The 13,335-nt window shown below is 44.1% G+C and overlaps 1 protein-coding gene across 2 annotated transcripts; it reads left to right on the forward strand.

Moving 5' to 3' along the window:
* Positions 1–4,368: 4,368 nt before the first annotated feature.
* On the forward strand, positions 4,369–10,270 carry FICD (FIC domain protein adenylyltransferase). 2 transcript variants are annotated; one of them, XM_088457261.1, is made up of 3 exons: positions 4,369–4,595; positions 4,972–5,302; positions 6,479–10,270. In XM_088457261.1, the coding sequence occupies exons 1-3, from the start codon at positions 4,578–4,580 to the stop codon at positions 7,552–7,554; spliced, it is 1,425 nt and encodes a 474-aa protein (XP_088313387.1). In that variant the 5' UTR covers positions 4,369–4,577; the 3' UTR covers positions 7,555–10,270. The 2 variants fall into 2 exon arrangements, with proteins under 2 accessions (XP_088313387.1, XP_088313389.1); XM_088457263.1 differs by having other exon boundaries at positions 4,369–4,473.
* The last annotated feature ends 3,065 nt before the right edge of the window (positions 10,271–13,335 follow it).

Below are 13,335 nucleotides of genomic sequence, written 5' to 3' on the forward strand. Positions count from 1 at the left end.
CAGACTGCCTTGGAGTAAGACAGTGCTCAAAGAGACACGCAGAGGCTGTCAGGGGCGGGGAAGACTGGGCATGGAGTGGGGGAAGCAAGGAATGGAATGCCTTTGTCCAGAGAAGGATAGGGGGAGGAAGCAGCTACAATGACTGGAGGGGACGGTGAGGAGAGTCACAGCACAGACCCCAGCTGAAGGGGAGAATTCCAGTCTGATGGACCAGGGAGCCTAAAGAGGATAAAGCATTTCAAAACATCACTTTGGATCCACTGAAGAGTGTTTGCAGAGAGAGGCACACACTGTGGAGACATGTGAGATAAGTACCCTGAGTGGCAGCTATTTACAGTGTTATGTTTCCTGATAAAGACTGAGGGCCTGATTCAGAGCCGGACGCTCTGACCAGAGTGCTCGCTCTGAATCAGTGCCCTCCTACCTAAAAATGGAGCGGCCTCCTGGCCGCTCGCATGGCTGTGGGTGACCACCCACAGCATATGCGAGCGGCCAAAAAGATGGTCGCGATGGTCAAGACCATTGCGACCATCGGGCTTGCGACGAGACCCTGCGGTAGGGTCTCGGTGACCGCAAGCCCTGGAGTGATTTTGGCTCTATCAGAGCCAAAATCAATCCCACTGACATCACTAGTGATGTCAGTGGGACCGGACCCAGACGGTAGGTGTTCCCATGTGAACGCCTCCGTCTGGAAGCCCCGCCCCCGGCACGCCCACCAAATGGGGCGTGCTGTCAGTCATCATCGACAGCACGCCCCCTTTGGTGCGAGACCCGGAGCGACAGCTTGGCTGTCGCTGTCCGGGTCTCGCGCATGCGCACGACGGAGCTCCCTCCGTTGTGCGCATGCGCATTGGGGTAACATCGACCCGCTTGCGAGCGTCCTGCGCTCGCGAGCGGGTCTGAATGACCCCCTGAGATTGCTAGTAGAGCGAAGACTAGGGAAAAGCTGGGGGACTAGCCCTGAAGAAATATTGTATTCTGTGCATGTGTTTAGCACTAAACACTAACAGGGGTATTCAATATGGGAGCGATAAGCCCGTTTTTGCGTTAATATCGCACCTATGATGTCATTATCGAAAGGTTTAAGTTTTACACCGTATTCAATTTCAAAGACTTTTTGCAGGTTCGAAAAGTCTTTGATAAAAAACGGGGATAACTTTTCACCATTGAATAGGTGTCGAAAAAAAGTGCAGAATTGAGGTTTAGGGGTGCAGGCTTAAAAAAAATAGCCTGCACCCCTGGGAATGACATTTAAAAAAGAACTGTGTCAAAAAAAGTTTTTTAAAAAAATAGGGACACCCCAAAAAATTAATTTAAAAATTGGGGTGTAAAAAAAAAAATGGGAACAAATTGTTTAACAATAGGGAAATAGGTTATGGGCTATTCTGCAAGTATGCGGCAGATGTTTTCTAGAATAGATTTATAGCGGCAGGTGCACAATTGCCGAATTTTTAAAAACTTACTTTAGGGACATCAAAATATGCTAGTACCCATTTTCATGTACCCCAAATTTGATGGGACCACTTAAAAAAACTAAAAAAATAACCTAAGTGTTCTTCTGCAACAATTGTTTCGTAACTTTACGCAAATCCAACTTCGCAGCCTCCCGTTTTCGTTAGTTTCATATTGAATACGGGGTTAAGCGGGCGTGCGCCCGATACTTTAACGCAGGTAATACCTCCGATATGAAACGTAAACTTCGACAGCGAAGTTTACGTTTCATATTGAATACCCCTCTTAGTAGAAAGGTGTGATTTCATCACCAATCAGTTTGTGGAACTACAAGTGCAAGCTTTGTTGGAAGTGACAAGAAGGAAGGAGGAACTTTGATAAAGTTATTTGTTCATGTGTTTGACATTCAAGTGGAAATCCTTAAGGTTCAGCTTTCTCCAAGTATACAGCAGCAGAAGATAATGAGCTCCAACTCATCAGTGCACTATAGATGGTGGGGTCTAATGCTGAGTGTGGTATGTGTGATGTTCCTGTGTGTTGCTGCTTTTGATGTAGCTATTACCCAGTCAGTGATTGCATAGGCCTGTGTATTATTTGTACTCGGAAGGAAGGTTTTATAACCGAAAGACAGAAAAGACAATGAGGGGTATTCAATATGAAACGTAAACTTCGCTGTCGAAGGTTACGTTTCATATCGGAGATTTTACCTGTGTTAAAGTATCGGGCGCGCGCCCACTTATCCCCGTATTCAATATGAAACTAACGAAAACGGGAGCCTGCGAAGTGGGATTTGCATAAAGTTATGAAATTTTCCTTAAAAAAATTGTAGGACCCCCCTAAAGTTGTAATACATGGGGGATCACTATGGGTACCCCCGTTTTAGCCTTTAAATGAAAGTCGGGTATTTAAATAGCCGCAGCAGGTGTTTTTTCCCAACATTGAAGAAGTGTTGCAGAAGAGCACTTAGGTTATTTTTTTCATTTTTTTAAGTGGTCCCATCAAATTTGGGGTACATGAAAATGGGTACTAGCATATTTTGATGTCACTAAATTAAGTTTTTAAAAATTCTGCAATTGTGCACCTGCCGCTATAAATCTATTCTAGAATACACCTGCCGCATACTTGCAGAATAGCCCTGAACCTATTTCCCTATTGTTAAACAATTTTTTCCCATTTCTTTTTTTTTCACCCCAATTTTTTAATTAATTTTTTGGGGTGTCCCTATTTTTTTAAAAAACTTTTTTTTTTACACAGTTCTTTTTTAAATGTAATTCCCAGGGGTGCAGGCTATTTTTTTTAAGCCTGCACCCCTAAACCCCAATTCTGCACTTTTTTTCGACGCCTATTCAATGGTGAAAAGTTATCCCCATTTTTTATCAAAGACTTTTCAAATCTGCGAAAAGTCTTTGAAATTGAATACGGTGTAAAACTAAAACCTGCGATAATGAGATCATAGGTGCGATATTAACGCAAAAACTGAGTTTTCGCTCCCATATTGAATACCCCTGAGAGTGTTATATTTGTTTTTGATTAATGCTGTATATGCCCTTTAGATGTTTGGATACACAACTGACTGTACAATTTATCTTTATATGCCTATTTTTGTTTATGGTTATATTTGTTTATCTTAAATAATATTTTTGATATAAAACCACAAAAAGCAATAGCAATCCCAAACCCATTAATAAATGTGCCAGGGTGGCTTTTGCAACATATCTGTGTGATACATTACTGTGGTGTTGGTGGCCTAAGTACATGTTGGGCAGGGCGTTCCCCGAGTCTCCCCCTGGTGTTCCTGACCCTGAACACTCCCCAGAAGAGCGCTTTCTATGAAGATTCGGGTGGAGGCACTGAAATTAAGAGAACCGCATGGAGTGAAGCATTGCAAGGAGAGTATCTTTAAATACAGCCCATTACCTAGGAGACCCAGGTAAAGGGGTGTTACATGGGTATAGAACCGCACTTCCGCCCTCACTTCACGTCACTTCAAGGTACATCTAAGGAAGGGGATCTTAAGGCCTATTTCACACCTGCCGGTTTTGCCCGGCCGACAAAAGACAGGCAGAAGCTGGCCATTTTTTTCAGGCACTCAGTGCCTTTCCCATGCAGCGGCTTTGAGACGTTTTTAATGTTTGTTTTTTTACTTCATCTCCCAGGCATGTGCAGCAGCAGTAGTACACACCGGCCAGTGTGTGTGAAAGGAAACATGTTCCCTATACTCCACTGGCTTGCAGGGACGGCATGGGTACGGCACGGCAGCCATCCTTCTCAGTGGATATTCCCAGCTGTAACACGTGTGCCGTGTGAAAGGACCCACAGGTTCCTTGTTTAATTAAATTTTACACCCGGCAAAAAAACTTCAGTATTTTTTGCCAGCCGGCCAAAACCGGCAGGTGTAAAATAGCCCATACACTACCGATTTTCCATACCCCCCACTTTAAAATTCCCACTTTGACCACTGGACCAAACACAAACAAGTGAGTCATATTGATCTGTTTCGGCAATCTACTTCCAGAATTGATTGGGTCAGTATGCATAAATAAGCATAGCATAAAAAAATTGAGAACAAAGTTTTCCATGTCTTTCAAAACTAAATATAATACAGTTTATGGCCAAACGCCAAAGCGATTACGTTATCCAATCATATGTCACCACGCTCTGGATGAATAAAAGAAGCGTTGCTAGAGTTTGCAAACACGTTATTTTTGTCTCCGCTTAATGCACTATTCTTGTGTATAGTCTTCACGAAAGTACTTGTGGCACCAAAAATGTCCGCCTGTCGTGCACATACTCCGCTGGAGACAGACCGTGTCTGTCCGGCCTCTAGTGTTTTGTGTAGCACTACGCACGGAAGCTGAGGCGATATGCTGAGGTTAACTGTTGAACTGAGTCACGTTAGTTCATCCAATAGCAGGAGACGGAGCGTTGCGTGGGCGGGGCCATTGGAGGACTCTGGATGTGCTAGCTGTAGTGTAGTCAGTGTCACTAGCAGGAAAAGGCTGGTGGTAATTTCCCGGTGAGGTGTGTGCGGGGGCGCCCTGCCGCTGTAACAGGGGTACATGGCAGTAGTATCGCAGAGCCTGCTGCTGCTGTAAAGGGCAATAACGGGAACTCCCGCACCAGCCATGTGCTGTGGAGGTCTGGTACGTTGATGGAGCATTATTGGGGGAGGGAGGGAGGGATGGATTTGGGGGGTAAATAAGACTGCTGCCACAGATAGGTTACATGTATGTAATAGTTTAACCTAGTTTGGTTTAGTTTGAATTTTACATTGAAATCTGGGTACATTCCAAACATAGGAATTGGTTTATGCCTTAAAGCAGATAAAGACCTTATATATTCTGGGTTACAGCTGCCGTAACCCAGATGTGGATAAAGGCATGCTGGGACTTGCAATACTAGTTGAGTGTATTAAAATGATATTCCCTTGTCAGTGCATATGATATAGTATAGGCTGTCTTCTCTAAAGTACATTTCATTTGCATAACTAAGAGAGTTTATTTTGTTTTATTATTCTAGGTTCGAGGAAACCTTCAGGATGATCCTGCTGCAGGTGCTTGGAGTTGGGTGATTGACACATCAATGGCAGTGACAGAGTTTCAATGGCCACAATTTGGTGCTCGCTATGGTCTGCGGGCTGCACTGGTGGTGTTGTCTGGGTCACTTTTGGTGGTCCTCCTACCCCTGAGTGGTCTCGATGAGCAGTATAGAGCTGCTGTAAAAGTTTTGCTGCAGTGTAATCTCTGGGGAGGTGATGAACGAATTCACAAATACACTGGACAAACTACAGGTCTCGCTGTTGCTTCAACTGCGATCGAACTTTTGGTGTTAAAACAGAAACCATCTCCAGGTAAGAGTAAATTTTTTTTCTGTATGGCAAATAACATTTCTAAGGGGGTAGTGTGATATAAAGTAGAAGCCAATATCTATTGTATATTCCGTCTAAAAGAAGTGTAAACTATTATTGCCTCATCACAGTAATCTTACCACGGCTAGCAACATCTGCTACAGTGACAGAATAATGTTATTCAAGATATAGACAAGTATTTAGTGACAAATACCTGTCCAATTCCACGTTTTAAAATCTTGCCAATATTATAGATAGATACATTGTGGCTTATTGGCACAGCCTCACAAATAATGGTGTGTGATAACTAGACGGGCAGCATTGATTGCAGACGTAATGGAATGGTGAACATATGTTTGAATAGATGATGTATTGTGTGTACTAGCATTAGGGTAGCAGCTCAGGTGAAACGAGTCATACGTCATATAGACGCACTATTCCTGTATTCTGTTATTGTGTGTAAACCGGAAATTCAGGACTGAGACATTTTATTCACTTTCCAAAAGGTAACGTTGATAATTACTAGATGGTAATTTGGCCAAAGGCGCAGTGTTGTCTCCTTGTACTTATTAATATAGGACTAGTATGTCTTTATGAGCCCTAACTGTATGTAATAAACTGTACACCCTCTCAAAGCAAGGTCAATGGAAATATAAAAGAATACATGTACAGTTATGTAGAATCGCAGTGAAGATCAGTAAGAAAATATCTCCTTAAATGAATCCTGGCAAGTATACCAACTAGTAATAGCAGTTGGAGTAAGATGCTTGACATAAATAGGGAGTACAACCCCATAGGGGGAATTCAATTCAGCGCGATGATGAATACACCTGGGTGTTAAGGCGCGGTAACCGGCATTCTCCAACTAAAGTGTCGGGCGCGCTGCTGTTAGTGCCGCGCTAAGCTGACAAACAGCTGCGCGCCCGACGCTTTTGTCGGATTTCTACTGGCATCCCCAGGGAGGTGCGAGAAGAAATCCTTTGCCTGCCCAAACAGCGTGTTTTATTGAATAGCTGCAGGAGCTCTCTCCCGCAGTTATTCTACATCGCAACGAATTGAATCCCCCCCCCCCCTCCCCCCCCCCCCCCCCCACCCATAGAGAGCTAAGAAAGTATGCAGGCTGTAACTGGGCACACAGATCTGTATTGCAGTAGATAGTAATATATTTTAATATTTCAGACCTAAAGTATGAAGCCAATGCTGCTTTGAACCAAGCCCTAGAAATGAAGCGTCAAGGCAAGAAAGACAAGGCCCATAAACTACTTCTCCATTCCCTGAAGATGGACCCGGATCACGTGGATGCTCTTAATGAGCTTGGAATTCTACTAGAGGAAGAGAAAGACATCATACAGGCAGACTATCTGTATTCCAAAGCATTAATGATCTCTCCACACAATGAGAAAGCTCTGGTAAACCGAGATCGGACATTACCGTTAGTTGAAGAAATAGATCAGAGGTATTTTAGTATCATTGACAGCAAAGTAAAAAAAGTGCTGTCCATTCCAAAAGGTAACTCTGCTCTCCGCAGGATCATGGAAGAGTCTTATTATCACCACATTTACCACACAGTGGCTATTGAAGGAAACACCCTTTCGCTGTCTGAAATTCGTCATATAATTGAGACACGCTATGCTGTGCCGGGGAAGAGCCTTGAGGAACAAAATGAAGTAATTGGAATGCACGCTGCAATGAAATACGTCAACACCACATTAGTGTCCCGCATAGGATCTGTGACAACCGATGACATACTGGAGATACACAGGAGAGTGCTGGGCTATGTGGACCCTATTGAAGCTGGCCGGTTTCGTACTAACCAAGTTTTTGTGGGTCATCATATTCCACCACATCCTAGAGATGTATACAAGCACATGCAAGAGTTTGTGCAGTGGCTTAATTCAGATGATGCAATGAACTTACATCCTGTAGAATTTGCAGCCCTAGCACATTATAAAATGGTCTATATCCACCCTTTTGTAGACGGTAATGGAAGGACTTCTCGTTTGCTCATGAATCTTATTTTGATGCAAGCAGGATACCCACCAATCACCATCCGGAAAGAGCAAAGATCAGAATATTATCTTGTACTAGAACTTGCAAATGAAGGTGATGTGAGGCCTTTCATTCGATTTATTGCCAAATGTACAGAGACCACCTTAGACATGTTGTTGATAGCTACAGCAGAACATCCAGTAGGTCTCCCAGAGCCCAATTCTGACATCTCAGAGTGCAAGCAAACCATTCAAGTGAAGACCTGAACTCTATAGAAAACGTTGTGGCCTTTTGTTGTCTTGTAACCTTAAGCTGAGTACACACTGGAGCGATGGCGGCCCGATATGCTGTTTCGTAACGACATATCGCTTACATTGCTTAGTGTGTACCGGTGATTGCGCGCCCTCGCGGCCAGTGCATTGTTAATGAATGTCGTAACGGTGATCGTTACGTCGTTCATTAAAGTTGTCCAGTGTGGACGCACAATCACTGTTGACGGGCATTTGGTCCGATGTAACGAATGCCAGTCACTCAGGTGTGTACCTAGTTTTACACCTCATAGGATGTTGCTCATAGCTGCATCTCATTAATTTATTTGATCCTTTTTTTTCATTGCTGCTAGATTGATTTAACATTGCACTTCATGTCCTGAGAGGAATGTGCTACAGTAAAACTAACCGTTTTAAATGTAGACAATAGGAAATACAATGTAAAGGCCATAAATTTGACATTCAGTATGCATGGGTTGTGAAAGTTATACACTCCATCAAAAATAGTATACCTGTTTTCATCCCAATTTCCATTTTCCTGAGAATGATTAAGAATTATAAATGAGAGGTCCAGCTTTGGCTCGGATTTTTCCACCAATTGCAGAACTCAGAACGAGGTAAAATGTCATCTTTCGCGGACATCTCGGCGCACATAACTGTGAAAGATGAAGTTATGCCTCGTCCTAAGATCCGAGCCAAAAGCGAACCGCTCATCTCTATTAAAAACATAGTAGCACACCAATTGCAAAACCACATCGGACTCGATGCTGTTACTCTATACTAGTTTTATGGATACTTTTCAATGTTCCTTTAAAAGTCCACACTTTCATTTGAGTTCACATGTGCAAATATAGTCTCTATCCTAACTCTTTAAAAAAGAAGAAAAAAAATTATATATATCTCTTTATTGCACTTTCTATAAAGTGATAAATACCTTATTAAAAAATTTGTATAATTAGATCTACAATAGAGGCTAATTGCGTAGAGACGTCACAATTAACCACTCCTCTCTTCTCTCCCATTCTTAAAAATGACATAAGAATTGTGAACACCAATATTGCTCAGCGTATTTGGCATTTCAGAGCGAGTTGAAAGATGGACGGGTTGGTTTTTCCTTTCTCTTAGAGATCAGAGCATGCAAATATCTTTCATGTCACTACACGTCCCTGTGGAATTAGCTTTTTATATATTTTCGCTCTAAAGAGTCTTGGTAAATTTACAGAAGTGAGCTTTTTTAGAAGTGGAGATGTTGCCCATAGTAACCAATCAGATTCTAGCTATTATCTTCTAGAAGGTGCTAGTTAAATGTTAAGTAGAATCTGATTGGTTGCTATGGGCAACTTCTCCACTTCTAAAAACTCTCACTTTACTAAATTTACCCCTTGGAGTCGGGGAAATAGTGCACATAATGTAATCACTCATCTCCTTATTACAAGTTTACAAACAGAAAAGCATGGTTATGGAATAGCTGCCAAGCAAATCCCTGTATGCTATCAGATAAATCATTTTTGGTTAATATTTAGAGTCTGCATAAATAGGGAGCCAATGCTTTAGGGGCTATCTCTGTCCTCAAGGCACTCTAATACCCCTTTTCCACCAAAATTCCGGGTCTGACCAGGAGTTGGAAAAGGGTTCCTATCCGGATCAGACCCGGAATTTAGCCGGTGCTGACTCAGTATATTCCCGAGTCGGCGCCGCTCACACCGCAGTCGGGTCTGCATAGACCCGGCTTTTCTGGCGTGAAAGTGGACGCTTGGAGATGACGTCATCTCCAAGCGCCACTGAAGCCGGACCAATCGGCCGGCTTGCGGCGCACTCCAGGTCATCAAGACCCGGAGTGCACCGTACACAGAGCAGGGTTTCACGGGCTATGCCCGTGTTAAACCTTGCTATTTACCTAGGTTGGATTGCCGGGTCACTCGACCCGGCGATCCACCCCTCACCCCTTTTACACCAAGGAGCTGCCCGTTATACCCTGCAATAACCCGAGTTTTAGCTCCGGTGTAAAAGGGGTATAACAGTATAAGTTTTAAGGCTCTCCATGTTTAAGCACAGGAGACCTTACTCCACTTGATTCTACCATGTGTAAATAAGTATGGATATTCTTAAAACATGGGCTGTCAAAGTGCCTTGAAGACAGAGTTTGGGAAATCCTGCCCTTAAGGATTGGATCAAATCAGGTTCTCAAACTCGGTCCTGAGGACCGCAAACAGAGCATGTTTTCCAGGCCTCCTCACAAAATCACAAGTGAAATAATTGGCTCCACCTGAGGATCTTTTAAAATGAGTCAGGGAGTAATGAGTACACCTGTGCACCTGCTGGGTGACCTGTGTGGGGTTCTGAGGACTGAGTTTGAGAACCACTGGACTAGAGGGAATATTCTTTATTGGCAAATTGAGCAACAGCAACATCTGACCACGATTGCTAATTGTATGCATTTGTTACATGGAAATCAGCCAGAAGCCCCAATGTTTATATTGTAGACAATGATATAAATAGAAATATTACCCTTTCTTGAGACAAACGCACAGCATCGTTAGTTTGGTTCAGAATGACACATTACTATGCGAGAACTGCCAATACGCTTTGTGTAGCCACATGAAAAGATATGGATGTAGACAGTACTTTATGTGGCGTCAGATTTGTTATTGTAAGCAATTTGCACTTTAGCTGTGGATGACTGTTAAAGTGTGCAGAATAAATTATTTTGGTATTGGTGTCTTGTTTTATATTGAAATGTACCAAAATCATATATCTGTAAATTAAATACTAACCCACAACAGTCTCATACAGAAGTTGTTTTACTGTGGCTGGAAGGTAGCCACCTTCATCCGCATTTAAAACAAATGTTGCAGGTCTCTGTAGTGTTTATTTAACATATAGGTGCCTACCATCCAACATGACCCGTTCCATTAGGTACAAAACACTCTGCTCCAACCAAATGTAAGATTGCAGTCACCTGTGGTGAACTAGGTAATTGATGAGACAGGTGTTTCAGCACAGGTGACTGCAATCATAAATTAAGAAGGAAGTCCAGGAGCAGAGCATTTGGTACCTAATGGAATGGGTCATGTTGGAGTGTCTGTAGGTCCACTGAAGCAAAATTCTAATAAACCTGATAGCAGTGCAATACTACCACTCTGCAACAACACAATTCAGTCTGGGCTGCATAATCAGAATGCCAGTTGCCACAAGTAATCAGGAGGAAAACACCACAGAGCCAATGAAATCACTCCCATGATCAGTCAGCAAGCAGGTGTGTAGTAGGGAGAGGTGACTTGCTTACGCTTTTACTAACAGTTGTCAGCTGAGCTGAAATACTTTGTTGTTAACATGAATGCTCTGCTCAATTTTATCTGACCTCATTTTGAAAATGTAATTACATGGGTATTTTGACCTTAGCCATGTGTTTGTTAAAAACCAAACAGCTCATCATTTTTTAAGAAAACTGAACACACACAAACTTAAGGGTTCCGAGTCAAACAGTGGGCATGATTTAGAGCCGCTCGCTCTGAATCAGGGCGGGCTTTTTTTTTTTTTTTTGGGAGCGGCCTCTTGGCCGCTCACTTACCTGTGGGTGACCACCCACAGCTATAGCGAGCGGCCATGATGATGGTCGCGATGGTCAAGACCATCGGGCTTGCGACTAGACCCTTGTGGTAGGGTCTCGTTAAGAGAGATTTCGGCTCTAACAGAGCCGGAAGCTCTCCTCTGCCATCACTTGTGATGTCAGTGGGGCCGCCCCCAAACGGCAGGCGTTCTCATGGGAATGCCTCCGTTTGGGCAGCCACCCCCCCAGCCCGCCCACCAAACGGAGCGAGCTGTCACTCAACATCGACAGCTCGCCCCCTTTGGTGCGAGACCCGGAGTGATGGAGTGCCTGTCGCAAGCCGGATCTTGTGAATGCGCACAACAGAGCCGGCTCCGTCGTGCGCATGCGCTGTGGGCCACCATCGACCCGGTTGCGAGCACTCAGCGCTTGCAACCGGGTCTGAATCAGGCCCAGAGTCCCAGCTCAGGTCTTCCCACCAAGTTTGGTTCTCAAAATAAGGCAAATCTTAATTTTTCACAGAAACCGCAGATCTAGCATGTTTTCGATTTCATATGTGTCTCTCCCTCATGATAAGGCACCGGTTCACAAAGGAGAGTGTTTGGAGAGGGTGTGGGCTGTAGTTGGGCTTCAATAAACACCATTAGATAGATTTGTTGGGGATTTAGTCGTCGTCAAATCCGCGCAAGGCACTAATGACAGGCGTTGACCCCAACGCCTGTCAGACCTACGTCGGGAGCTCGACGCCCGGCATACCGAACGAAGGTAAGCCGGGCGCGGACAGCTGCGGGAAGAGTTAGGTTAGGGGAAGGGGGGGGGGGGGTTAGGGTTAAATGAAAATGGACACCGTAAGAGACATGGAATAATCACGATGAAGTGAACTTACCATGATACTCATGGCAGCCCGGTGACTTCAGTTTCATGAGGCTAAAGCCAAACCAGGTACCCTGCATTCGCCTATACAGATATTGCATGACATCCACTAAGAGGGGGAAGTGATCTTAACTCCAGCTGCTTTACAAGCGTTTTGTCTGAGGTGATACTATACACAGCACAGACAACTTTAATCACCAGAGAGAGGAAACAGTATATGATGAGCTGCCAATCTGCATGATTTAAAAAATAAATAAATTACAATTTGGATATCCATACAGTGTACTAGTGGATGCACCTCTTTATACGGACTTGTGTTTTGATAGACTGACTTTGTCCATGAGAAACCACTTCACATTAGCAACATTGTGGATTTTGATACATTATTAGTTTGCAGCTATTTTATGTCTGAATATTCCAAGTCTCTGTGTCGGGATCCCGAAGGAAAGTATTGGGGGTTAGGGCGGAGGGAGTGTTCAGTTTAGAGTGCGGGGAGGGGGAGGTTAGGGTTAGTATACTTACCTAACTGTCGGGATGCTGCTATTGGTATTCTGACCAGCGGCATCCTGACCGCTGGGAACTCATACCCAACCCCTCTTACTGTGCCCCTTTTTGTTTAAGTAAAATTGTTTTATCATAATTGAGCCTCAAATTATATTTCTTCTTCAGGGTCCATAGGGGGTTGACCTTGGGGTATAGGTTGGGAACCAAATCCGGGCACCACGCAGTTAAAGCTTTCAGCTCCCAGGATGCACTGGGTCCACTCTCCCTATAACTCCGCCCCCAAGCCAGAGGCACCTCAGTTTAAGTTGGTTCCTGGTCACCGTTATCACAGGGGGGGCTAATTAGCATCTGAGATGTTATTACCAGCGGGCGCCCGGCTCCTTCCCTGCAGCGCCGCGTTAGCCGGAGGCTGGAGTTCTCTTCTGAACTCCAGCATCCGGCTCTCTATGTGCACTATGGGAGAGACGTCATGACGTCTCCCATAGTTCCGAGGAGCAGCCGGGCGGACAGGACGGCGGCGGATGTAGGAGCGGGGATTAAGGTAAGTTTTTTTTTTTTTTGTACAAGCGGCACTGGGGGCACTGTTAGAGGGGCATATCTATGGGGGCACTGCTACAGGGGCATAACTATGGGAGCACTGCTACAGGGGCATAACTGAGGGCACTGCTACAGGGGCATAACTGTGTGCACAACTACAGGGGCATTATGTGGGGGCACTACTATAGGATTTCCTTTCAAATCAAGGGGGTAACGTCGGCGTATCTAAATATATTTTGGGGTAAAAGGTAAAAAATTTCCTGAGCCCTGCCCTAAGCTAAATTTAATTTTTTTGAGTTCACAGTTTTTTCATT

The sequence above is a fragment of the Taudactylus pleione genome, unplaced genomic scaffold (genome assembly GCF_031769625.1).
Source record: "Taudactylus pleione unplaced genomic scaffold, aTauple2 ptg000749l, whole genome shotgun sequence".
Lineage (NCBI taxonomy): Eukaryota > Metazoa > Chordata > Amphibia > Anura > Myobatrachidae > Taudactylus > Taudactylus pleione.

What these genes read in the sequence shown, in the direction of transcription:
- FICD (XM_088457261.1), top strand. An exon ending in AAAACAGAAACCATCTCCAG is followed by an intron (nt 5,303 to 6,478) that starts GTAAGAGTAAAT and finishes TTAATATTTCAG; the next exon opens with ACCTAAAGTATGAAGCCAAT.